General features: G+C 47.4%; 2 protein-coding genes across 7 annotated transcripts in view; one reads left to right on the forward strand and one right to left on the reverse strand.

Annotated features, from left to right (window-relative positions):
* Positions 1-192: 192 nt before the first annotated feature.
* On the forward strand, positions 193-16,138 carry ORC4 (origin recognition complex subunit 4). 4 transcript variants are annotated; one of them, XM_074547850.1, is made up of 14 exons: positions 193-457; positions 1,534-1,605; positions 2,349-2,425; positions 3,675-3,765; positions 5,389-5,464; positions 5,794-5,879; positions 7,108-7,156; positions 7,675-7,826; positions 9,043-9,216; positions 9,589-9,675; positions 14,167-14,275; positions 14,942-15,037; positions 15,118-15,185; positions 15,333-16,138. In XM_074547850.1, exons 1-14 carry the CDS (start codon positions 380-382, stop codon positions 15,519-15,521), a joined length of 1,404 nt encoding a protein of 467 aa, XP_074403951.1. In that variant the 5' UTR covers positions 193-379; the 3' UTR covers positions 15,522-16,138. The 4 variants fall into 4 exon arrangements, with proteins under 4 accessions (XP_074403951.1, XP_074403952.1, XP_074403953.1 ...); XM_074547851.1 differs by having other exon boundaries at positions 193-448; XM_074547852.1 differs by having other exon boundaries at positions 193-298.
* An 8-nt stretch (positions 16,139-16,146) lies between these two features.
* ACVR2A (activin A receptor type 2A) overlaps positions 16,147-25,310 on the reverse strand; it is a 66,172-nt gene continuing 57,008 nt past the window's right edge. For 2 of the 3 annotated variants that reach the window (XM_074547849.1, XM_074547848.1), the window contains 6 exons: positions 24,352-24,495; positions 22,920-23,065; positions 22,347-22,461; positions 20,237-20,375; positions 19,624-19,754; positions 16,147-19,177 (listed from right to left, as the gene is read on the reverse strand). In XM_074547849.1, coding sequence (XP_074403950.1) covers positions 18,983-19,177; positions 19,624-19,754; positions 20,237-20,375; positions 22,347-22,461; positions 22,920-23,065; positions 24,352-24,495 — 870 coding nt within the window. In that variant the 3' untranslated portion in view covers positions 16,147-18,982. The remainder of the gene's footprint in view (positions 19,178-19,623; positions 19,755-20,236; positions 20,376-22,346; positions 22,462-22,919; positions 23,066-24,351; positions 24,496-25,310) is intronic. The other variant, XR_012581866.1, reaches the window with a different exon arrangement.

Here is a 25,310-nt window from a genome sequence, read left to right on the forward strand (position 1 = left end):
AGACGACGACTTCCCACAGCGCCGCGCGCGCCGCTCCCGGAAACGGATCCGGGACAGGGAGGAAGGAAGTGGATGGGGAGGAGGAAGAAGGGGGGGAAATGGACGGGGAGGAAGTGACGAGAGAGGAGCGGAGGGGAGGGAAGGGGAAGGGGCGGGCAGGGGAGCGGGGAGCGCGCGGTGACGTGAGGGGGCGGCGCGCGCGGGGGCCGGTGGGAGCGGGCGCGCGCGCGCGGGGCGGGTCCCGCCCTCGGATGTGGGAGGAGAGGGCGGGAAAGCGGCGTGAGGGCAGCGCGAGCAGGTGAGGGGGGCGGGCAGAGGGAGAGCCAGTGTCTGTGTCTGCTTCAGCCTCCGCCGGGAGGGACGTGCCCAGCTGCGGAGGATGCGCCCTCCTCCCCGCCCTTCATCTGCCCGGGCTCCGGCGTCTCTGAGGGAGCCGCGGATACAGCCTGTGAGGAGGGTAACGGGGGAGCGGTTCCTGAGGGGAGGAATGGCTGCTGGGAGGGGGCTCGGGTGCCATGAGGGGTGAGGTGAGGGCTGAGGGGAGCGTGCGAGCGGCGGTGGCCGCCCTCAGGTGATGGAGAAGAGGCGGGAAACGTCGTGAGGGGAGGTGGGGGGGCCGGACAGTACTCCAGGACCCTCCAAGCCTTGTAGAGCTCCCCTTAATTTCCTTCTGGAACCTCTGAAGGTCCTCCCAAAACCCGCTCTCAGCGTCCCCGCAGCCCCTCATGGACATTCCTGAGCTCTTTGTGGCCGCTCCATTCCCTCATCGGGGTCGTCACAGACTCTCCCAGCCCCGAAAAATCAACCCCCTCACCTTCCGCATTCCCACAGCCTTCCCCAAATCCCTCCCCAAATGGACACTTCCCCCGACCCCCTTTTCAGAGCATTCCCAGACCCTCCTAGCCCCCATAAATTCCTCACCCCAAATCCCTCAGGGCCATCCCCAAACCCTTCCCAGGACCTAAATCCCCCTCAAGACCTGTAATTCCCCCTTAGAGCCTCCCTCAGGCCCTCTTGAATCCCCCTCCCAACCCGCTCAAACTTCTCAATCCCATCATTATCCCCCCCAAGGTCCCCCAATCCCCCTCTGGATCTACCCAAATCTCTTCAGAAACCCCCCCAATGCCCTTAGGACCCCTTCAGAGCCAACTTGTCCAGGGAGATGCTGTGGTTATTGTTATAAATAAGGATGACCAGTTATTCCTGTAAAAACTTAATTCCTGTGTCTTAATGGTGTTCTTGTAGCTTGTTCCAGCTGCAGAAACATAAGGACATAATTTTAAACTCTCTAAAGCATCCTAAAGCCAGTGCTGTTTCGGAGAAGTGTGTAAACATTAATGTTATCAGAAATAAATTTTAAATTATTTCAGTGTTTTGGCTCTTTTTCACTAGGAAGATGGACTGCTGCATCTTTATTAGTTAAGAACAGATGTTCATTACAGTCCTTAAAAATGACCAACATCCAAGCACAGTTTCTGACTGGGACTGTTTGGAAAGCAATGCTATTTAACAAAATGTTTATTTCCTCCAAAGATGAAACCTTCTGCAATGAGCAAGCGAAAGTTGAGGGAGAGCAGTGGAGAAAGTGCTGAGTGCATTTCCCAGGTCAGTTACACCTTTATTATTATATTCTTTTCAACTTATGGAACTTTTCCACCCTCTGCCATTCATGTAATTGTATTTTTTTTTTCCTTGACCAGTTAGAAAAACTTGTACAGATCCTGGATTCAATTGTTAGGGCACTAAATGGCTTTTGTATCTGTATTTCTTTCAGCTTCCCACCTGTTGCTTGCTTCAAGTGCTACAATAATAATGTAGTAAAAAATTTAAAGGATGGTATCCTTCTTTTGCAACTGTTTGTGGCACCAGAATTGCACAAATCTATTTTTATCCATTTAGGTTTTTTATCTCCTAGTTTGTAGGGTGAATCAGAACCCAGGTGACTCTTTGGCAGCAGGACAGCAGCTGCCAAATCAGTTTGTTTGGTTTTTCTTAAACCTTTATTTCTTAGTTTATTTGGTATTTTTAAACCTTCATTCTCCTGTTTTCCTAAAGTTGCTGATTAAAAACTGCAACTCATCTTGCAAGGAGTTATCCCTGGATCAGTGATTTCTTATGTATTTTAATTGCTTTTTCTCCTTTTTATAATATTTATACCATATTCTGCCTCCTGCAACTTAATTCTTACATTCAAATCCTTAATAACAGTAAAAACTGATGTATTATAGAATATTTGCAACACCACAGAAGTGCCTAATTTGCTGTTATTTGATTGCTGTAGTGACATGATTGGTAAATTGTGCTTTTGCAGCCGCAGCCATTTTTCCTGTGCTGTGTTCCATCCGCAGGTGCAGAAAATCCTTCGGGAAAGGTTCTGTCACCACTGTGCTGCTGGGAGGCTCTTTGGGATGGAGCAGCAGCACAGGTGAGGGAGCAGCTGCAGGATTCAGGGATTTCTGATTTACCTGCAGCAGTGAAAGTCTGCTGAATCACAATTTCTGCCTCTCTGTTTTACCAAATGGTGCAGGTTTAAATGACTTCCAGCCCAGTGCTTCTGACAATTATTTACCTCTGAGTTTGATAGTTTTTATTCAGCTGTTCCCTTCTGGTTTTGTCAGCCTCTGAGGTTTGGATTTCTTGTCCTTGTTTTGCATCTCTCATTCATGAAGCACTTTTCTTTTTGGTACTCTCAGTTCATTTCCTAAGACTTTGTGTAATGGCCTGGCAAAGCAAGAAGTTAAATTTTCTTGCTGTGATACTTCATTTTTACTGCAGATTTTCTCCTGTTTGTTGGTGACCTGTGTTAGAAGCAAATCTTAACATTTCTGTGTTTGTTGAAGCAGAAACTCAAATTTACACCTCCTTCTGGAGCCATCCAGAGGGGGAATTTAGGGTTAGGAATAAGGGATTTAGTGGGACAATAACATTGACAATTGATAATTTACAGATGCAGGTCAAATTCTGCAGATAACAAACATGTATTTAAAGAACTTGTTTAAAACAATTAATTTTTCCAAGGCTGACTTAAATTAAGTGGAATCACCTGATGTGAGCACAAGTTTTCATTATAAGAGGGCCAAAACCATTTATTAAAATAGCGTGCAGAGCTCACATAGATATTTTATTGCTGTTGTGAGGAAATGCATTTCTGTCATGTCAGTTTTACAAAACAAACCTCCCCTACTTATACTGAAATTCTGAAAAGCAAAGGGTGTCAGTATCCCATGTTCCAAAAGCACATTATTGATGTGGAATATTGGGAATTATTGGGGTGTGAGCATTTCCCAGGCATTGGGAATTGCAGGTGTCATTGGCTGCTGTGAGCACTGTAAATGTGGTGCTGAGTCTGGCTGCAGGTAATTCACAGCTGGGGAGGAACAGTGGGAGCACAGAAAGCTTAAAGAAAGAAATAATTATTGAGGTCTGTCCTTGAGAATTGCAGAGCTTTATGAATTAGTGATACTCTCAACTTCAGCATGCTTTAATATTTTAAAGTATTTTAAGAGCTCTGATCACTGAGCCCTTTGCACTTTATTGTATTACATTTCGCACGCCCTGAGTGTTGGCTCTCAGAGCAAGCTGAACTGGATTGAATTTTACTCTTTGCATTTCCTTTGGGTTTGGGGGATGCTGTCAGCTGTGAGGGTTTCAGCCTGTTTCTGTTTCCTACACAGACATTTGCTGGAGCTGCTGAGGAGAACCACGGTGCACGGGGAGAGCAATTCCGCGCTGCTCATCGGCCCCCGCGGCTCCGGCAAATCCGCGGTAGGAACGGCCCCTGGAGCTCCTGTGGGCCCAGCACGGCCTTTGCAGAGAAATTCCAAACATCCCAGCACTTTCTGTGCGAATTCTCTTCAGGAACAGCATGGAGAAATCTGCTCCTAACACCTTTGCAATTAAAGCCGTGTTCTGATTACTCTTTAATTAACCTGGTTGTGGGCCCTCACTGTAAAAATGACAAAAAGGCATCCAAAAGCTGTAAAAGGAGTAGAGGGGTGGGTTTGTCCATTGGTGTGTGTGCAGGGAATGGTCAGGAATGTTGTTACCTGCCATGGAGCAGAATATTTTTTGGTGGTTATGGTTTATAAGTGTAGTGTTGAGGTGAAGGGAGTGACCCACCTTTGTTGGTCAGCATCCACTCCAGTTTATTGATCAGACACCTTTTATAACACTGCTAATTCACCTCATGCATATTGCAAAATCTGAGCTCCCAACAGGCTGTAGAGAAAACTTCAGCTCCTCCTTTTGTTTCCAATACCAAAATTTGTGTTCTCAAAACTTACTTTTACTTTCCCAAAACAGCCAAAGATAGAATATTTACCTGTTATGAGAAAACTAACTGAGAACCCTGAGAACCTGGTTGTTTACAGAAACAGGCTGTGAGAATTTGCTCCTCACAGTTGCCTTTTAAGCCATTTCTGAAAAAATCTCCAACAGTGTAGGTTTTGTATTTTAAGGGAATTCTCCTTAGTGAAGCACATGAAGACACGACCTCTAAATTGAATGTTCAATACTTCAACATTATTCAGACACTCAAGTCTTTAATATTTACTGTAAAAGATGTGATGAAAAATTTGTGGTCCTTTCAGACAGAATATAATTTAGCAAAATCACTTATGCAGAATGAATTGCTTTGTTTTTATATATCAAATGTAAGATGCTGCAGTAAAGAAAATCATGTGTGTGTATATTTATATATATGTATATATTTATATATATTTGTACATATTTTTATATGTTTGTATATATTTATGTACAAATATATATATTTGTATATTTATATATATTTGTACTTGCACATAGGTGGGAGCTACAAATCCTCCTCTGAAGAAGCCAAAGCAAATAGTAGCTTTTTAATTTTTAAATTTAACATTTCCACTACTTACAGATATTTTAATACAAGTTTTTACTGGTAACAAGTTTTTGATGGACACCAAGTTTGGAGTTTTATAAGCAGCAGTTGGTGTCATTGGGCAGTTTTAGTTTTGTCTTCCAGAGGAAAAGAATAAGCAGAGTTTCTTTTAAGATCTAAAGCAGAGTTTCTTTCTACAGCATCCAAAGAAGCCATGAAACTGAACATGGCACCAACTGAAGAGTCAAATTCTCTCACATCTCAAATTCATGAAGCTTTTTGATTAAGGCAAAAGCCCCAGATATTAGCCCAAAATAAGTGACTGAAATAACAGAGTTATTTTCCTTTCCCTCCCAGTTCAGCAGAATGAGCAAATGCAGTGCCACAGTCATGGCTGGTGAATGCAAAGTTGTCATTTTGGGGTTTTAGTCTGGAAATTACTCAAACATGTTTCCTGTCCTATATCTGTAATTACACATTCCTTGCTGATAAAAAATTAATCTTCTCACAGAAATTCTGTATTTTTTCCTTCCTAGTTATTAAATCATGTCTTAAAAGACCTCAGGGAAATGGAACAAGTGAGAGAGAACCTCTTGGAAGTCCACCTGAATGGCAAGTAAAGCACCATTGATCCAGGCTTATATTCACTTCTGCATTTTGTATGTACTGAGTGAAATTCTTGCTTTCAGCAATTCAGTCCAGCCTAAATCATGGACATGTTTGTCTGTGAGTTCTAAAATGCCTCTCTTTGTATTTATTAAATAAAGGGAACTTCTGTGTAATTAGTGGCAGAATTAATCACTTGTCAGGTACAGAAACTGTCCAGGCTGATTTTTGAAAATGCAAAAAGCTCTGCAAGGCAGAGAAGCTGCTGTTAACTTTCTGGTGGGAATGAAGGGCAGCTGCCAGTTCTCAATGAAAAATCCTTCTCTTTCTTTCAGGGCTTCTGCAGACAAACGACAGCGTGGCCCTGAAGGAGATCACCAGGCAGCTGCAGCTGGAAAATGTGGTTGGGGACAAAGTTTTTGTGAGTGACTTCCCTGTCCCTCCAAACCTGTCCTGGGGCTCTGGGTGCTACTAATGTATAATTATTATTTTTGTAAAAACCCACCAGCTTGTGACTTACAGGAGGGAAAAAGGGAAATCTGTCTTAACAAGCCCCAGAAAAACAAACTGCAGTATTCCAAAGTTATTCCAAAGTATTACATATTTCTAGTATTCCTTAAGTATTTCTTATTAATAGTAGTCCTTAAGTATTCCAAACTTCAGTATTCCAAAGTTATTCCAAAGTATTACATATTTATAGTATTCCTTAAGTATTGATTATTAATAGTGTTCCTTAAGTATTCCAAACTTTAGTATTCCAAAGTTATTCCAAAGTATTACATATTTCTAGTATTCCTTAAGTATTAATTATTAATAGTATTCCAAACTTCAGTATTCCAAAGTTTTTCCAAAGTATTTCTAGTATTCCTTAAGTGTTTCTTATTAATAGTATTCTTTAAGTATTCCATAGTTATTCCAAAATATTAACTATTTCTAGTATTCCTTAAGTATTAATTATTAATAGTATTCCAAACTTCAGTATTCCAAACTTTAGTATTCCAAAGTTATTCCAAAATATTAACTATTTATTGTATTCCTTAAGTATTTATTATTAATAGTATTCCAAACTCAAGTATTCCAAAGTATTTCTAGTATTCCTTAAGTATTTATTATTAATACTATTCTTTACGTATTCCAAAGTTATTCCAAAATATTAAGTATTTATAGTATTCCTTAAGTATTAATTATTAATAGTATTCCAAACTTAAATTTTCCAAAGTATTTCTAGTATTCCTTAAGTATTAATTATTAATAGTATTTCAAACTCAGGTATTCCAAAGAAACTTTGTTCTGAGGCGTGGAGAATTTGGAAATGTTGTTTTTAATATTTCAAACCAAAGAATTCAACCAAAAAGCAGGATTTTTAATTAATATATTATCAACCTTTTTTGGTCTATCCTAAAAGGAAGTCTATGCAGGCTTCCTAGAGCTCTTGTTTTTCTATAGAATTTCTATTAAAATATTCAGTTTATATTAAAATATTTCTATTAAATCCTGAGTTGGATTGTACAGCATGAAGTACCAGTGGACATTTTTGAAAGCAGAGTTTTGGGAGTGATGGCCTCCACAGCATTTCTGAATTTGCTGTAATTAAACAGCTCTGAGAATGACCCTGCAAATCCATTCTGAAACTTCTTTATTCTGTCTAGGGCAGTTTTGCTGAGAACCTTGCCTTCCTCCTCGAAGCTCTGAGGAAAGGTAAACCCTAAAAACCCTGTTGTGAAACTCTGGGTCACTTGACTGGAAAATGGAGTTTTTATTTCTGCTTTACAGGTGGGATGAAGAAACTTAGCCCAAAAATGTGTCATGGTTACAAAATAATGTAAAGAATAATTAATACTGATTATTACACTGAATATAGTGTATACACCTGATACTGATATATCCACCTGCTGGGACTGCTAAGGCTTGCATGTGATGTTAGCTGTGAAGGACAGATTCTTTTATCCAGATTGATGCTATTAAAAATGTTGTTTTTAAAATAAAATTGGCCAAGTCTGTGTTCCTTGCAGCCAGAAATGCTGTTTGAAAGAACACTACAAAACCTTCCCACTTTTTCCATGTACTTTCCTCTTTGCTGTTGCACCTGTAGGGAAGGAGGGCTCAGTGAGAAGCTGAAAGGAAATTGTGCATTTTTAACCCCATTCACAAAGCAAGCTGCAGCAATGGAAGCCTCATGCTGGAGTGGCCCTGCTAACTCTGCACCTTTCTCTCAGGAGACAGAAGCAGCAGCTGCCCAATTCTCTTTGTCCTGGATGAATTTGATTTGTTTGTGCACCACAAGAATCAGACCCTGCTCTACAACCTGTTTGACATCTCCCAGTCTGCACAGACCCCAGTGACAGTCATTGGGCTCACCTGCAGGCAGGTAAGGAATTGTCTGGTTTATCTGGTCTGTTTGAGGGGCCTGGAAAGGCTCGGAGTGGCCTTGGGGCAGCCCGCGTATCGAAGGACGAGAAGAGGCTTCAGTCTTTCGGTTTTTATGTTTATTAATTGTTTATCTAAAAGATGTTCTTTCAGCCGAACAGAGGTCTGCTCAGCAGCCAGCCATGAGCACACTGTCTACCCTCCGGGGCAGTCACCTATCTTTATACCCAAAGTTACATATACAATATTTATCATTTTTCCCCAATACCATTTATTCTTATAACTCGGTGCACTCTCAGTAATGACCAATCCCAAAGTGCCACCATCACCACAGAAGATGGAGGAGAAGAAGAAGAAGAAGAAGGACAGGACACGCCCCAATTCCTCCATCTTACTTCTCTAAACCCCCCTGTACAGAAATCCTAAACCCTGTGTTTCACTCTCTAATTAACCAATCCCTTCACCATTCACCCCGGTGAAACCCTCCTGTCCTCATACAGGTGTCGTCTCCTGTGTAGGATCAAAGTGCAGCCACCAGACACTTCTGGAACATTCCAGGAGTCCTGAGCCCCCCAAGGTGGTCTCGGTGGCTCAGCACCTCAGGACTGAGATCCTGAGATCCGACAAGAAATAAATGCCATTTCCTCATTCCATGTTTTTTCTTAGTTGGAATGAATTCTCCTTCCCTGGAACCTTCATTTCCTAAGAGACTTTGCTCAATTGATCCATTTTTCTAACTTTTGAATTGGGAAGGAGGATGTAAAAAACGAAATAATTGGTGCTGAGAGCAAATTGAAGATGCCCAAAGCCTTCAGGCTCGCTGCTAAAGGAGCAACCCAACATTTCTAAGGACACAAATTCAATATTAGACTGGTTCACTCTTCGGAGGGGCTCCTGAATTTTTGGTTGGCAGTTGGCAAGGATGTGTTTAAATCTCTTTTTTTTTAAAGGACCCACTTCAGTAGGGTGGTTTCTTAAAAAAGAAAATAAGTTCAGGATTCCCTTTTCTAGAAAAAGTGAACTTTTGCTAGAAAATGAGTTCAGGATCCCTGTTCAATTTTCTCTGATTTTACAATGACATTATGTTGAATTGAGGGCAAATTGTGTGAAATAATTCCTGGGGAACACTATGGAAATTTGATAAAACTTCTGTTTTCACAACCAAATTCATCTGCTTTTTTAATTACTGTTTTTCCTTTTTTTTTTTTTTCATCAAGGATATCCTGGAGCTTTTGGAGAAGAGAGTGAAGTCAAGGTTCTCCCACAGACAGATATATTTGCTGAATTCCTTTGATTTTAAACAATACATGAAGATATTTAAGAAACAGCTTTCTCTTCCTGCTGAATTTCCCGATGAATCTTTTGCACAAAAATGGAACAAAAATGTTCAGGTACTTGAAGCATTTTATACTTGATTTTAGGAAAAATTCTAAAGTGAGAGCAGTGTAAAGCTGGTTTACTTTACACTTTTACTGGTAAAGGATATGTGTGTAAAGCTTTTATCTAAGATTGGCATTTCCTTTTACTGGCTGAGTGTGACATGGAATAAATTAAATTATTATAGAGAATCTTTGCTTATTGAAATCTGAAGGTAAAATTGTCACAGAAAACACCAGAAAGTTGGGGTTGGACATGGAAATTGTATTGTTAAATGTAAGCTGAGCTCTTTAAAAACACATTTCCCTGTTACTTTTCCAGGTGGGTATGAAATGATTAGAAGTGAATGTGAGGTGGTTGGAACATGGCTGTGCTGTCTCTTGCAGCTCCTCTCCGAGGACAGGGCCGTGCAGGGGGTGCTGCAGAGCCTCTTCCAGCACAGCAAGGACCTGCGCTCGCTGCACTCGCTGCTGGTCTGTACTGGGGCTAGGGAACCTCCTTGAGGGACTGGGAGCAGCTCTGGTGGTTTGAGGGATTGGGAGCAGCTCTGGTGGTTTCAGGGATTGGGAGCAGCTCTGGTGGTTCCAGGGATTGGGAGCAGCTCTGGTGGTTTCAGGGATTTGGGAGCTCTGGTGCTTTCAGGGATTGGGAGCAGCTCTGGTGGTTTCAGGGATTTGGGAGCTCTGGTGGTTTCAGGGACTGGGAGCAGCTCTGGTGGTTTCAGGGACTGGGAGCAGCTCTGGTGGTTCCAGGGATTGGGAGCAGCTCTGGTGGTTTCAGGGATTTGGGAGCTCTGGTGGTTTCAGGGATTGGGAGCAGCTCTGGTGGTTTCAGGGATTTGGGAGCTCTGGTGGTTTCAGGGATTTGGGAGCTCTGGTGGTTTGAGGGACTGGGAGCAGCTCTGGTGGTTTGAGGGATTGGGAGCAGCTCTGGTGCTTTCAGGGGTTGGGAGCAGCTTTGGTGGTTTCAGGGACTGGGAGCAGCTCTGGTGGTTTCAGGGATTTGGGAGCTCTGGTGGTTTCAGGGATTTGGGAGCAGCTCTGGTGGTTTCAGGGATTGGGAGCAGCTCTGGTGGTTCCAGGGATTGGGAGCAGCTCTGGTGGTTTCAGGGATTGGGAGCAGCTCTGGTGCTTTCAGGGATTGGGAGCAGCTCTGGTGGTTTGAGGGATTGGGAGCAGCTCTGGTGGTTTCAGGGATTGGGAGCTCTGGTGGTTTCAGGGATTGGGAGCAGCTCTGGTGGTTTCAGGGATTGGGAGCAGCTCTGGTGGTTTCAGGGATTGGGAGCAGCTCTGGTGGTTTCAGGGATTGGGAGCTCTGGTGGTTTGAGGGATTGGGAGCAGCTCTGGTGGTTTCAGGGATTGGGAGCTCTGGTGGTTTGAGGGATTGGGAGCAGCTCTGGTGGTTTCAGGGATTGGGAGCAGCTCTGGTGGTTGCAGGGATTGGGAGCAGCTCTGGTGGTTTCAGGGATTGGGAGCTCTGGTGGTTTCAGGCCGTTTGTCTGAGCTTTGTCTGAGCTTCAGGCAGTGCAGGCTCTGTCAGCCCGTGCTGGGTCAGTTCTGCAGCACTTACCCTGGGAGGATGGGCTGTGCCATTCAGATGGGGCTGAGCTTTTGCTGTTTCACTTCCTCCAAGCCTTTCCATTCATAAAACAAAACTGTAGGTGAAACCTTTTGGAACTAATTTTTCCTTTCTGAGGTTGTTTTTGCTTCCTGGTGAATCCTGACATCTGCTCATATTGAAACTTGTTTATTCTGCTTGAACTTCCATCACCACAGAGGAGCTGCAGCTCTCTTGGAGGGTGTTCTTTAAATTTAAGCTGCCTCCCTAATTCTGCTTTGGAGCACAGCTCATGACACTTTTACAGAGGATAAATAACACTTATTTAAATAACACTAATTTAAATAGCACTAATTTAGCCATGCCAAAGTGTCCCTGTGCTTGTGTCAGTGTGAAAAGCCCCCTGAGGTGTGACCTGCTCTGGGCTGGGCAGGCTCCAGCGCCCCCAGCTCCTCCTGCAGGGCCCAGAGGCACCCTGGGAGCCACAGCAGAGCCCTCCTGGGGCTGCTCTGGGTTCTGCACTTGGTTACACGATTGCAGGTGGCTCCTGGTGCAGGGCACCCAGATCTGGGCCTGAGGCTGCACTGCAGGCCAGGAAAGGAGCTGATGGCAGCCTGTTGTTGCTCATATTTCTGTTATCACATTTCCAGAGTCCCACACCTCCTGACAGGTTTTTTCACACGCAGCTCTTCACAGCAGTGCTGCTCCTGCTGCTCCATCAGGGCTCCTCCAAGGCTCTCCCTGACCAGCCAGTCCACCCCCTTTTATCCCAGTTACCTTCATCAGCCACAGCTGCTGCCCATCAAGAGCAACTGGGACCTACCAGGGCAAGGCCAATATACAGATATTCAAGCACTATATTTCCCCCTTTACTTTTACTTACAGATATCCCAGTACAATACAGATATTTTAGTAGCACTCAAAGGCCACCTCTACTACAGATCCCCCTTTTCTTTTACTTACAGGAAGAGATTTTACATGGACATATTTACATATTCCACAATACATATCTTTCACTGTGACTCAGAGGCCACATTACAGTACATACATTTTCCCGTGACTCAAAGACCACGTACAACACACACAGCTCCTGGCTCAAAGGCCACATTTCTTCTAGAGCTCTTGGCTGCCTTATCCACATTTTCTGGCTCAAAGGCCATATTCCTCACAGCTCTTGGCTGTCACAGCTCCTTGACTCAAAGGCCACATTTCTTCTACAGCTCTTGGCTGCCATATCCACAGTTCCTGGCTCAAAGGCCATCCACAGCTCTTGGCTGCCTTATCTCTGTCAACCATCACGTCGGGGTCACCAGTTGTTGTAATCTTTGCTGCAGTCCCAGCTCTCAGGCTCTTCTCCTTTCTCTGCAGCAATCTTCTCAGGGGTTCCTCTTGGGCTCTTGACCCACCCCTATTTATCTCAGTTACCCTCACGAGCCACAGCTGTTGCCCAACTAAGGACCCTGCAGCTGCAGCTCGTTTGGAGTAACCCAGACACACACTGATCTCACAGTACAACATGTATTCAGGCCCCCACAGCAGCCCAGAGGCTCAGCTTCCCCCTTGGGGTCTGCATGTGCTGAGCTCTTCCTTTGCAAAGAAACCTGTTCTGAGGTCAGCTTCCCAATAAAAGCACATAATACAGGCTCTGGAGGGATGAGTGAGGAGTTCCTGGACAAAGTGTGGAGAAGAGAAGGGTCTGGGGAGACCTTGGAGCCCTGGCAGGGCCTGAAGGGGCTCCAGGAGAGCTGAGAGGGGCTGGGGACAGGGATGGAGGGACAGGAGCCAGGGAATGGCTCCCAGTGCCAGAGGGCAGGGATGGATGGGACACTGGGAATTGGGAATTCCTGCCTGGGCTGGGATTGCCAGAGCAGCTGTGGCTGCCCCTGGATCCCTGGCAGTGCCCAAGGCCAGGCTGGAGCAGCCTGGGGCAGTGGGGGTGTCCCTGGGGCAGTGGGGGTGTCCCTGGGGCAGTGGGGGTGCCCCTGGGGCAGTGGGGGTGTCCCTGGGCACAAAGGCAGGTGCAGAACAGCTGTAAGCCATCCCTGCAGCAGCCTCTGAGGTGCTGATCATTGACATGGATATAAACAGGTTCAGGAGGATTTTTCTCCTGGAATCAGGAGGCTTTAAGGTTTTAAGCCTGGAAAACTTTCCTGGCAAGATGAAATTGTAGTGCCAGCTATTTGCAGGGTTTTCAGTGTGAAGCTGTGGGGGGGGGGGGGTTTGTCCATTCCCATTGCAGGGTCACTGCAGGAGCTGTGTCCATTCCCAGCAGGAATGCAGTGAGCTGTGTGTGTGTGTGAGCTGTGTGTGTGTGTGAGCTGTGTGTGTGTGTGAGCTCTGTGTGTGTGTGAGCTCTGTGTGTGTGTGTGAGCTCTGTGTGTGTGTGTGAGCTCTGTGTGTGTGTGTGAGCTCTGTGTGTGTGTGTGAGCTCTGTGTGTGTGTGTGAGCTCTGTGTGTGTGTGTGAGCTCTGTGTGTGTGTGTGAGCTGTGTGTGTGTGTGAGCTGTGTGTGTGTGTGAGCTGTGTCCATTCCCAGTAGGAATGCAGTGAGGTGTGTGTGTGAGCTGTGCTCTGTGTGTGTGTGTGAGCTGTGCCCATTGTGCCCATCCCAGCAGGCACACAGTGAGCTCTGTGTGTGTGTGTGTGTGTGTGTCACACCCTGAGCTCTCTGTGCTGTGTGTGTGAGCTCTCTGTGCTCTCTGTGCGTGTGTGTATCACACCCTGAGCTGTCTCTGTGTGTGTGTGTGTCACACCCTGAGCTCTGTGTGTGTGTGTGTCACACCCTGAGCTCTGTGTGTGTCACACCCTGAGCTCTCTGTGTGTGTGTGTGTGTGTGTCACACCCTGAGCTCTCTCTCTGTGTGTGTGTGTGTGTGTCACCCCCTGATCTCTCTGTGTGTGTGTGTGAGCTCTCTGTGCTCTCTGTGTGTGTGTGTGTGTGTGTCACACCCTGAGCTCTGTGTGTGTGTGTGTGTGTGTCACACCCTGAGCTCTCTGTGTGTGTGTGTGTGTGTGTGTGTGTGTCACCCCCTGAGCTCTCTGTGCTCTCTCTGTGTGTGTGTGTGTCACACCCTGAGCTCTCTGTGTGTGTGTGTGTCACACCCTGAGCTCTCTCTGTGTGTGTGTGTGTGTGTCACACCCCGAGCTCTCTGTGTGTGTGTGTGTCACACCCTGAGCTCTCTGTGTGTGTGTGTGTGTGTCACACCCTGAGCTCTGTGTGTGTGTGTGTGAGCTCTGTGTGTGTGTGTGTGTGTGTGTGTGTCACACTCTGAGCTCTCTGTGTGTGTGTGTGTGTGTCACCCCCTGAGCTCTGTGTGTGTGTGTGTGTGTGTGTGTGTGTCACCCCCTGAGCTCTCTGTGTGTGTGTGTGTGTGTGTGTCACCCCCTGATCTCTCTCTCCCCGTTGCAGATGCTGGCCTGCAGCGCCGTGACCGTGCACCACCCCCTGCCGACGGCCGCAGACCTGCAGGAGGCCGGCAGGCAGCACAGCACCGACTCCAAGGCCAACATTGTCCATGGTAAAGCCCAGCTGCTCCCAGAGCTGCTCTGCAGGCAGGGGGGTCCAGTCCCTCCTGGAATTCTCCTGGTGGAGGAGATGCAGTGCAGGGAGTGCTCCAGGGTGGGAGCTGCCCTGGCATTGCCCAGGGAGTCAGCTCTGGGTCACACCTGCCCGTGGCTCCAGCAATGCCAACTTGGATACTTCCAGTTCTTGCTTTTGGGTGGGAACAGCCCAATCCTGAACATTTCTGCTTCAAGTACACAGCAAACAAAGGTTCTCTTATCAATCCTCTCCAGTCTCAAGCTGTACCAAAGGAAGTACAGGTTGGATATTAGGAAAAAGTTTTTTACAGAAAGAGTGATCAAGTTCTGGACTGGCTGCCCAGAGACGAGTCCCCATCCCTGGCGGTGTTTAACAGAGCCTGGATGTGGCACTGGGTGCCAGGGTTTAGTTGAGGTATTTGGGCTGGGTTGGACTCCATGATCTGGAAGGTCTCTTCCAACCTGGTCATTCTGTGAATTTTCTAAGACTTGGAATTCTGGAATTTCTTTACATAATGATGATACAGAACAGCAATGGGTGAGGCCCAGAGCATATAAAATAGAGGAATAAGTGGAGTGGGTGAACTGCCTGTGTTTGTGATGTGCTCAAGGGAAATACTCAGGATTCCTGTCTCTCCCTGCAGGTCTGTCTGTGCTGGAAATCTGCCTCATCATAGCCATGAAACACCTGAATGAGGTCTATGATGGAGAACCCTTCAACTTCCAGATGGTTTACAATGGTGAGAGCAGTGCCTGAGCTTCACAAACCCTGCCCCACTCACTTCCTTCTCACTGCCCTTTCCTTCTCCTGCTGCTGCAGAATTCCAAAAGTTCATCCAGAGGAAGGCACACTCTATGTACAACTTTGAGAAGCCAGTTGTCATGAAGGTGAGCCTGAAATGCATTTTTCCTTTGAGTTGTGAAGTACTTTGGTTGTAGTTCCCGGGTACAGATGGGGGTGGTCAGACAGAGCCCTGGGAGGGAGTGGGGTGTTTGGGGCAGGAGCTGTTCCCTGCAGTGCCTTCTCCTCCCAAGGCCTTTGAGCACCTGCTGCAGCTGGAGCTGGTGCAGCCGCTGGAGCGGCCGTCGGCGCGGGCGCAGCGCGAGTTCCTGCTGCTGAGGCTGCTGCTGGACAGCAGCCAGATCATGGACGCGCTGCAGGTGTACCCCAACTGCCCCACGGACGTCAAGCAGTGGGCAGCCTCCTCCCTCAGCTGGCTCTGAGCCCCCACCCCGCACAGGGAATGCTCACCCACAGGAAGGGGCTCAGATCTGGGAGCTTTTGGGTCAGCTCGCTTTGCTGAGCCATGTGGGGTTTTCTGGAGAGCGGTGCTGCTGCTCCCTGCCGGCAGCCAGAGCTGTGCCTCCCTCCCTCCCTCCCTCCCTCCCTCACTCACTCAGTCACTCACTCCCTCCCTCCCTCCCTCACTCCCTCCTGGTGCCTCAGCTCACTCGGTGCCACCCCTGCTCTCACACTCGGTTCCCACCTGGAGCCATCCCAGCTCTGGGCTTTCTCCCTGTGCCTGAGGGCTCCGCTCCTGCTCAGGCCATGCCGCCCTCCTGGCTCCCTTCTACAGCCCCATCAGCTCACACTGCACTTTTCCATCTCAAATCTGACTTGACATGGAAAATTTATCCAATTAAATCTTTAATCACAACCGAATTTACTTCATTAAATGTCTAATCCAACAGGCTTCAGCCGCAAGGGCTGTTGTGTGCCAAGTACAAGGTAACATCTTTCCATACCAAATTTTTTACAGCAAAACTCAAAAGTTTGGCTCAAGAGCTGCTGTAGGACCAGCCCCATGTGTTTATTTTAAAATAAAGTTTTTGAAGAAGCATTTGCAAGTCAGAGTAGTCACATTTTTTATTTTCCCACTGGGGAAGAGGGCAGAGTATACATTTGTATTTGTACAATATTTAACAATCACTTTATTGAGGGCGAGGGGGGGTTGGTTGGTTTTGTGGCACTCGCAGAAAAGCAGCAAGTGCCTTTTAACAGTAGTACAACAACCTGTGCCCAAAACACTGACAAATACAAAGAGGAAAGTTAAAGTAATCGCTCACCAAACTCGAGAGGTAACGAAGAGGAGATGGACTGAAAAAAACAAACTGGAGGGAGAAAGCAAAGCAGTCCTGCTGGTTGAGTATCTGAGGTAACAGATGTTCCATCAAGGATGCTACTGGAGTCCTTTTGCCCAGGGATGTGTATTGCAGCTTCCTGTGTTTTGTACCAAGTGTTCCTGATCAACAGAAATGTCTTTAAAAGGTTACAAAAGCTGGAAAAGAGGAGAGGGGTGATGACTGATTGTGGATGCTGATGGAGCAGGACAAGGCTCAGCACTGGGTACCGGTGAGGTTTGAGAGCTGCTGCAGTTCCTGGGTCATTCCATGCCCATGGAGGAGTTTGGGAATGCCCCAGGAAGGGCAGCTCTGGGACAGGAACTTGGGAATGCCCCAGGAAGGGCAGCTCTGGGACAGGGGACAGGAACGTGTCACCCTCAGCAGTCCCAGCTGGGGAGGCCAGGCAGGAAGGGCCCAAGGGCACTGCCCAGACAATGCCAGAGCCCTGCCCTGCTGCTCCCAGCTCTCACTGAATGCCCTCAAACAGGAATTCATTGCCCAGCCCTGGAGCACAGCAGCTCGGGGAGGTCACTGAGAGCCCCTGGAAGCTGTGGGGAGGAGCAGCCTTTCCTCAGGGGGCTGGGACTGGAACAGAGCAGGGATCTCCCAGAGCCAGGAGCTCCCTGGGAGCGTCACACACAGGGAGGGACCTGGACTCAGCTTCAGTTCTTCCAAGAGACCAGAATGAAACCAGCCCATGGCAAAAGCCCCAAAGAGTCCATGGTTGGGATTTGTTCAGAACTCCAGTCCTGTGTGAGTTTAACTAAAAGTGGAGCAGAAATGGAAGCCAAAGGGAAGTGTCCAGCCAAGAGGAGCCCACAAACTGGATTTCCTTCCCCTTCCCACGGGCCCTTGGAGCAGGATCCTCGGGCACAGCTGGAACAGCAGCCCTTCCTTCTCCCTGCCTGCCCAGAGCTGCCTCTGCTTCACCATCACCCCCACTGCTCCCAGGGCTGCAGGTCCCAGCTCCAGGAGCTGCCACTCCAGAGACGCTGGGGGGACACACGGACACAAGGACACACAGCACACGCCGGCCGCTGCCACCTCTGCTCCATTGGCCTCGGAATCTGGTGGGAAGGATCCAATCAATGCAGTGGGACAGCATTTGGGAGAAGCACTTTGGCACCCAGCCACCAGTCACTGTAATCCCAGCACAAGGCTGACATCCTGAACTCCAGTGCTGGAGCTGTGAATTTCCTCAGTTTTCCTCATTTTCTGTGAGTCTGCACTCTGGCCATCGGAATTCCTTTCGTTACCTCGGAATGGTCATTGCATATTGTGAGCAGAACTAGGTTATCCCTGAAATTTGTAACGTTTAGGATCTGCAATCTGTGGCTGGAACTTTGTGAGTGACTCCAGGCTCAAGCTGTGGGAGCTGCACTCCCCTCCCGTGGAGCTCTGAGTGCAGGGAAGCTGCAAAGCTCCAGGCAGAGGGAGGGGAATGGGGGAACGGAGCTTCCTGAGGGGATCCTGAAACAGCGGCACAGCCCCCGCTGCCTGCGGGCCAGGCACGCGCCGCGACCTCGGCACAAACATAAATAGGAAAAAGACTCTTTTTCAAAAAAAAAAAACAAGAATTCAGAGCTTTCCAGTGTCACAGCTCAGAGAAAATTAAAAAAAAGAAAGTCATGCTTAAGGTTTCAAATATTCCTCAGACACAGCAAACCTAAATAGTATTCAGTTAAATAAATGGATGAGATACTCTGGGCAATGGAGGGAAAAGCTTTCAACTAAAAGAGGAGGGAAAATTTTCTTTCAATAAACAGCACTTTTTCTTTTTTATACACAACAAGCGAGTACAAGAAAAGGCTAAAAACACGGCTCTAGGAATGGCCACTTCCTGGGGGCATGAAGCTTTCCCCTTCTTAAATAACACAGGGAATTGGGAATACATCATTTACAAAACACGGAGCGGTTTATTATTCCAATTAGTGTTGTCAATCATAATTTAGCGAGGTGGAACTGAGGTATACCTGGTTGAGGGAGGTTAAGTAATACTTGGAAGCCTCTTTGCTCTATCCCATTGATTACTCTTGTTTCTGTACACGGAACAGCAGCACACGGAACATTCACAAGCTGTGTCGTAGTCGCATTACAATAGTCATTTTATAAACAACAACGAATGCAATAAAAACAAGTTACCCTTTTTTTTTTGTTGTTTTTAAATCTGAAATGAAATGTTTTTGATTTAAAAAAAATAACAGTAGTTCATTTAAAGGAATTAGTCTCTTCTGACAGGGATTAAGAAATCGGATGTCAGTGTTTAAAATGCTCATTAGCCCGTTCAGGTCCGGATTCTTCATCGCAAGTTCCTATTCTGCACGTGAGGGGTTCTCGGTCACGTCCTTCAGGTGTAAGCAGGGAATGCAGAAAGTCTCATGGATCCACGGTGGGGAGGAGGAGGAGGAGAGGGAAAACAAAGGATAAACACCTCTTGGTGACGCTCCAGAGAGACTTACCATCCGTTCCTGCCACCCGGAATAGCAGTGACGCCAGCAGTCCGTGCGCTGTAGCAGCTCCAGTGAAGAGTCCTGTGGTCACTTCCATGACCAGTGCAACTATCATAGACTGGATTCTTTGGGAGGAAAGTCAACGTTTGTCACCATTGTGACCACAGTCACGATGTCCTCTGTTGTTATAATGTTAGTGAGTTTTTGCATCTGGATGATCCTCTCCTCCACGCAGCCCGCCGACAGCCGCGCCTCGGCGTCGTGATCCCAGCACTCCTCGATGGTCTCGCACAGCATCGCCATTCCCTGGGGACACAGCTCACCTCAGAAAGGGCACTGCAGGGACACCTCAAACGGGAGCCTTTGTGTCCCACAGAACATTTGGTGTGAGCCTGGAGTGTCCCGTGGGGCCTCAGCTCTGCTTTGCTCTGCACGACTGAACAGAAACTGTTCAACGGCAGCAAGGGGAAAATCCTGCCCTGCACTTCTGGAGCCCCCCAGTGTTTTATAAAGGTGAATCCCTCACACACCAATTGGGATTTCACTGCAAAGGAACTCCAGGATCTCTTCTTCCACCAAAAAACAAAAAATCCCTCACTTTCTAATACTGCAGAAAGAGCAGTCTAAGATGAGGAACATTTACAGCCCATTTAGCTCCTACTGGAATTATGAAACCCCTCCCAAAGCCCAGTGCAATGTACACAACACAGCACAGACAAAACGTGGCATTCAGGGGGCTGGGTGACACTTACAGAATGTTTCTGCCAACACTCCCTTAGCACAGGCCTCTTCTTTTTGTGCACCACAACCTCCTGCATGTCCTCCAGGGAGGGGTGCTGGCCAATCTCCTCCTCGAAAGGCAGCATGTACTCATCCACGGGGCCTGCAGGGAAACGCCAGGGAAAGGGAAAAGGGAAAGTGCAGCCATGACATTTTCTGAAAAATCCCTTTGCCAGGATTTTTCTCCCGAGAAGCTGAGAGGCCTCAGAGGAAAAGAAAAACAATAATTATCTGCTGCTGTGGGATGCAGCAGGTGCATCTGGGATTGGCCCATGTTGGTTGTTTCTAATTAATGGCCAATCACAGCCAGCTGGCTCAGACACTCAGAGTCATGAGCTTCTGATGAAATCCTTTCTCCTATTCTTTTAGTATAGTTTTAATATATCATTTTGCTATAATATATATCATTAAATAATCAATCAGCCTTCAGAAACATGGGGTCAGATCCTCATCTCCTGCCTCGTGCTGTGGCACCGCCACAGCAAAGGGAGGATTGCTGTGCTGGCTGCAATCAGAACCCGCAGTGTTGGGGCTGGCAGGGGCTCCCAGCCCACCCAGTGCCCCCAGGGCAGGCCCCTCTCTCACCGTCGGCGGCCGTGCAGCGCGAGGCCAGCTCCCAGAGCACCAGCCCCATGGCGTACATGTCTATCCTCAGGAACGCGTCCCTCTGGAAGTTGATGGCACCTTCGAGCACCTCGGGGGCCATGTACCTGCGGGTGCCCACCTGCGGGGGCACAAAACACCCATGGATTGTGCCCACAATCGTCCCCAGCACGGGCACTGCCCCCCCTGCTGCCACACGAAACCCCTGCTCTGTCCCAGGCCAAACCAGCCATGGTTGGAACAACCCAAGGGTGGAACAACCCAAGGATGGAACAACCCAAGGATGGAACAACCCAAGGTTGGAACAACCCAAGGTTGGAACAACCCAAGGATGGAACAACCCAAGGTTGGAACAACCCAAGGTTGGAACAACCCAAGGATGGAACAACCCGAGGGTGGAACAACCCGAGGATGGAACAGCCCAAGGATGGAACAACCCGAGGGTGGAACAACCCGAGGATGGAACAACCCAAGGGTGGAACAACCCGAGGGTGGAACAACCCGAGGATGGAACAACCCAAGGATGGAACAACCCAAGGGTGGAACAACCCAAGGTTGGAACAGCCCAAGGATGGAACAGCCCAAGGATGGAACAGCCCAAGGATGGATGGAACAACCCAAGGATGGAACAACCCAAGGATGGAACAACCCAAGGATGGAACAACCCAAGGTTGGAACAGCCCAAGGATGGAACAGCCCAAGGATGGATGGAACAACCCAAGGATGGAACAACCCAAGGATGGAACAACCCAAGGATGGAACAACCCAAGGATGGAACAACCCAAGGATGGATGGAACAACCCAAGGATGGAACAACCCAAGGATGGAACAACCCAAGGGTGGAACAACCCAAGGTTGGAACAACCCAAGGATGGAACAACCCAAGGATGGAACAACCCAAGGATGGATGGAACAACCCAAGGATGGATGGAACAACCCAAGGATGGAACAACCCAAGGATGGAACAACCCGAGGATGGAACAACCCAAGGATGGATGGAACAACCCAAGGATGGAACAACCCAAGGATGAACAACCCAAGGATGAACAACCCAAGGTTGGAACAACCCGAGGATGGAACAACCCAAGGATGGATGGAACAACCCAAGGATGGAACAACCCAAGGATGGATGGAACAACCCAAGGTTGGAACAACCCAAGGATGGAACAACCCGAGGATGGAACAACCCAAGGATGGATGGAACAACCCAAGGATGGAACAACCCAAGGATGGATGGAACAACCCAAGGTTGGAACAACCCAAGGATGGAACAACCCGAGGATGGAACAACCCAAGGATGGAACAACCCAAGGATAGAACAACCCAAGGTTGGGACAACCCAAGGATGGAACAACAATTTCCATCTGCTCTGGGGTGCCCTGACCCCCAGGGCAGCACTGACTTTGACCCCCATCCATGGAGAAAGTTTCCTAAACTCCAGAATAGACCAGAACCCACAAAAGTGTGAAACAGATTATAGAGAGCGGTGCAAGTGTAGTGAGAAATTTAGGTTTGGGATTTTTAGTGTGTTGTAGATGGAAGCAAGACACAGGGTGTCCTCCTGGGTTTCTTCTTCACACTTCCTCCTTCTCCATGGGTTTGGGTGGCATTTTGTAATTGGGCAGAAAAGTCCCCATTGCAGCTCTTTGGGATCAGTTATTGGGTTAAAAGGGAAATAATCCAGGTGTCAGTTCTTCATTGGATAATTTAGCTTTAGAAGCCCTTGTACCAAGAGATTTTTGGCCATTTTGTGCCTTCTAATGAAAAGCTGCTGAACTCCCAGCAGTGAGACTTTTACTGATAACAAATAATGAACACCTGAGTGTGAACATGAACTGCTGTCTCAAGTGCCTTCAATCCAGACCCAGGGAAACCACAACTGGAATCCCCCACATTAGGACTAAATCTTGGAAGTTTCATCCCTCAGTTTCTAAACAATAAGTGAATAATTAATAAAATATTGCAAAAGTTCTTGTCCAAATTGTCCAGTCCAGATAAAAAGGGGGATAGGCCATGCAAAGAGCCTGAGGGGAGATTCCCACTCACATCCAGGTAAGAGCTGGATCATTCCTGGCAATAACTCAGGATTTACCTGTCCATGGGTGTCTCCTGCAGACTTTCCAGCCTCAAACTTTAAAGCTAGACCGAAATCAGCAATACAAGCCGTGAGGTTGTTTTTCAGCAGCACGTTCTTGCTTTTGATGTCCCTTGCAAGTTCAAGAAAAAAAACACAAATTAGAGATCTAGAACATGAAATACAGAAAGAACTAAGGAAAAGGGAAGAGCATAAAACCAGGAACATTATGGTATGAAAGGCAAAAAAATTATAAAAAAAAGGTAAGTTAAACAACAAAATAATAATCAAAAAATCTCAGAGTGCCCTTGTAGACTTTTATGGGAATAAATGAGACAGTAATGGGAACTGTAATTTTGTGCTTGTTTTTAAAATAAATCCAGGTGTATGATGGATGTAGGGATACATGGAGATATGGATGATGCATGTGGGATAGAGATGGAATGAGGATGTTGCAATCCAAGTGTGCAGCAACTGCAACTTTGTTTAAATAGCAGGAAACAAAATGGAAACAGAACAAAATGGAAAAAATGTGCCTTGGAGGGGAGATGCAGGAATCCTGCAGGGTTGCCATGTCCTGCAGGGCAGTACCTGTGGGAGATGGCTGGCTTGTGGCCGTCCTTGAGCCCCGGGATGTCCTCGTGCAGGTAGGCCAGGCCCCGCGCCATGGTCTGGGCAATGTGGCACAGCTCGTTCCACGACACCACGTTGGCCTTCAGGAAATCTGTCAGGGAGCCCTGCAGCAAACAGGCACACAGCCAGCTCAGCCTCACTGCTCCAGGAACACCTGCAATGCCTGCAATTCACCTCTGTAGGACCTCTGTCCTTCCTTATGGACCTACAGCAGGTTCGGAGTGAAATGCTCTGAATAATCAGAGATGAAATCATTCGACACCACAGTTTTGGAGTGAAACTGAACAAATCTAAAGAGATTTTCAGAGTGAAACACACACTCTGAACAAATCTAAAGAAATCAAAATGATCCAACATAAAATGGAATGTGTTCTTAATTGTATTTGTGTTTTTTCCTTTTGCTGTCACAATAGAATCGATCTGTATCACTTCATCTTTATTCTTATCAACCAACAAGTGAAGCAAAAATAACCCCCCAAAAAATCTCTGCAAGATGGGAGGTTATGTATTTTAGGCAGGTTTAGAGTGGGGATGTTAAAATAGACATCTTCTAAAAAGCCAAAAAAAGGCAGAATCAATTTTTGTTTGTCTCCTAAAACAACTCCTCTGTCAGTAAAACCCGATGCCAACTTTCTCAGCTGCCTGAGAACCAACTGCAATGAATTCCCACCCAGTGCAAAGCTGTCGGATCTCAAGATCTCAGTCCTGAGGTGCTGAGCCACCGAGACCACCTTGGGGGGCTCGGGAGTCCTGGAATGTTCCAGAAGTGTCTGGTGGCTGGACTTTGATCCTACACAGGAGACGACACCTGTATGAGGACAGGAGGGTTTCACCGGGGTGAATGGTGAAGGGATTGGTTAATTAGAGAGTGAAACACAGGGTTTAGGATTTCTGTACAGGGGGGTTTAGAGAAGTAAGATGGAGGAATTGGGGCGTGTCCTGTCCTTCTTCTTCTTCCTCTTCTCCTCCATCTTCTTTGGCCACGGTGGCACCTTTGGATTGGTTATTACTGAGAGTGCACCGAGTTATAAGAATAAATGGTATTGGGGAAAAATGATAAATATTGCACACGTAACAATGGGTATAAAGATACGTGGCTGCCCCGGAGGGTGGACAGTGTGCTCATGGCTGGCTGCTGAGCAGATCTCTGTTCGGCTGAAAGAAAATCTTTTAGATAAACAATTAATAAACATAAAAACCGAAAGAAGAACTGAAGCCTCTTCTCGTCCTTCGATACGCGGGCTGCCCCAAGGCCACCTCGGGCCTTTCCAGGCCCCTCAAACAGACCAGATAAACCGGACACAAAGCCAGCAGCAAAGTGAAAGCTGCTCCCAGTCCCCTCGCTGCGGTGGCCCAGCCCAGCTGTGTGACCCTCCCAGCCCAGCCCCACCTTCTCGTGGAAGGCCGTGATGAGCCACAGGTCCACGTCGATGCTGGAGCCGCGCTTCTCGGCGCCGATGAACTGCAGGATGTTGTCGTGCTTCATCCCGGGCAGGCTGTAGATCTCATACTCGTTCTGCCACGACTGCTTGTCCTGCAAGCACAGAGCACAGACCATGGTCAGCCCCCAAAACACAGCACAGCAGGGGCTGCCCTGGGGAGTTGGATTCCTCCCTGGCTTTGCTGCTCACAGTGACCCCAGAGGTGTCAGAAATTCTCTTTTCCCAGCCCAGGGGTCAAAGGAGGAGTCAGAGCTCTTCAGTTCTCGCTCTCAAGGTTGTTCATTGTTCCTTAGCTATAAAATTCTTTCTCCTGCCCTCAGTAAGACAGCCCAGGCACTCTGCCTGCCCCAGGGTGATGTTTTCTTTTTATTCTAAAAACTACTTGTACAATATTTACAATTACTGCCCAATACCATCCCCTGTGTTAGACACTGAGCTTCTACTCCAAACCAATCCCAAAGTGCCACCATCACCCAGGAGATGGAGGCCAAGAAGAAGAAGGAGAAAGGCTGGACATGCCTTCCAGCATTCCTCCATCTTGCCCCCTGAACCCCCACTCTAAAAACCCCAAAAAATCCATTTTTCACCCCATGACAAAACAAATTAATTATTATTCTACTTAGACTTTTGTGGTTTGCAGGTCCTTATATAAGGTTGGTAATTTTTTCCATGGGTCATAATCAGAATCACAGGGGTCTGGGCTGTGTGCCAGGGTCTCTGAGCCCCCTGGCAGTGCAGCACAGCCAGAGGGACGTCCTGAACTCTGACAGAGTTTGGGAATGCTCTGTCAGAAATCCCTGGAGTTTCTGGTGAAATAACGGGAGCCTGCAGCCCTGGATGGGTGTGAGGAACAAATCCCTGCAGCTCCAGCAGCAGGGGGGGCTTCAATCATAGCAAACCCACCCCA

This window comes from Zonotrichia albicollis, chromosome 10 (genome assembly GCF_047830755.1).
Source record: "Zonotrichia albicollis isolate bZonAlb1 chromosome 10, bZonAlb1.hap1, whole genome shotgun sequence".
In the NCBI taxonomy this organism is placed as follows: Eukaryota; Metazoa; Chordata; class Aves; order Passeriformes; family Passerellidae; genus Zonotrichia; species Zonotrichia albicollis.

Excerpts from the sequence above, each read along its gene's own strand:
- ORC4 (XM_074547850.1), top strand. The coding sequence starts at position 380 with ATGCGCCCTCCTCCCCGCCCTTCATCTGCCCGGGCTCCGGCGTCTCTG. Across the intron at positions 15,038-15,117 it reads CTTCCAGATGGTTTACAATG|AATTCCAAAAGTTCATCCAG; the intron begins GTGAGAGCAGTG and ends CTGCTGCTGCAG. Across the intron at positions 15,186-15,332 it reads AGAAGCCAGTTGTCATGAAG|GCCTTTGAGCACCTGCTGCA; the intron begins GTGAGCCTGAAA and ends TCTCCTCCCAAG.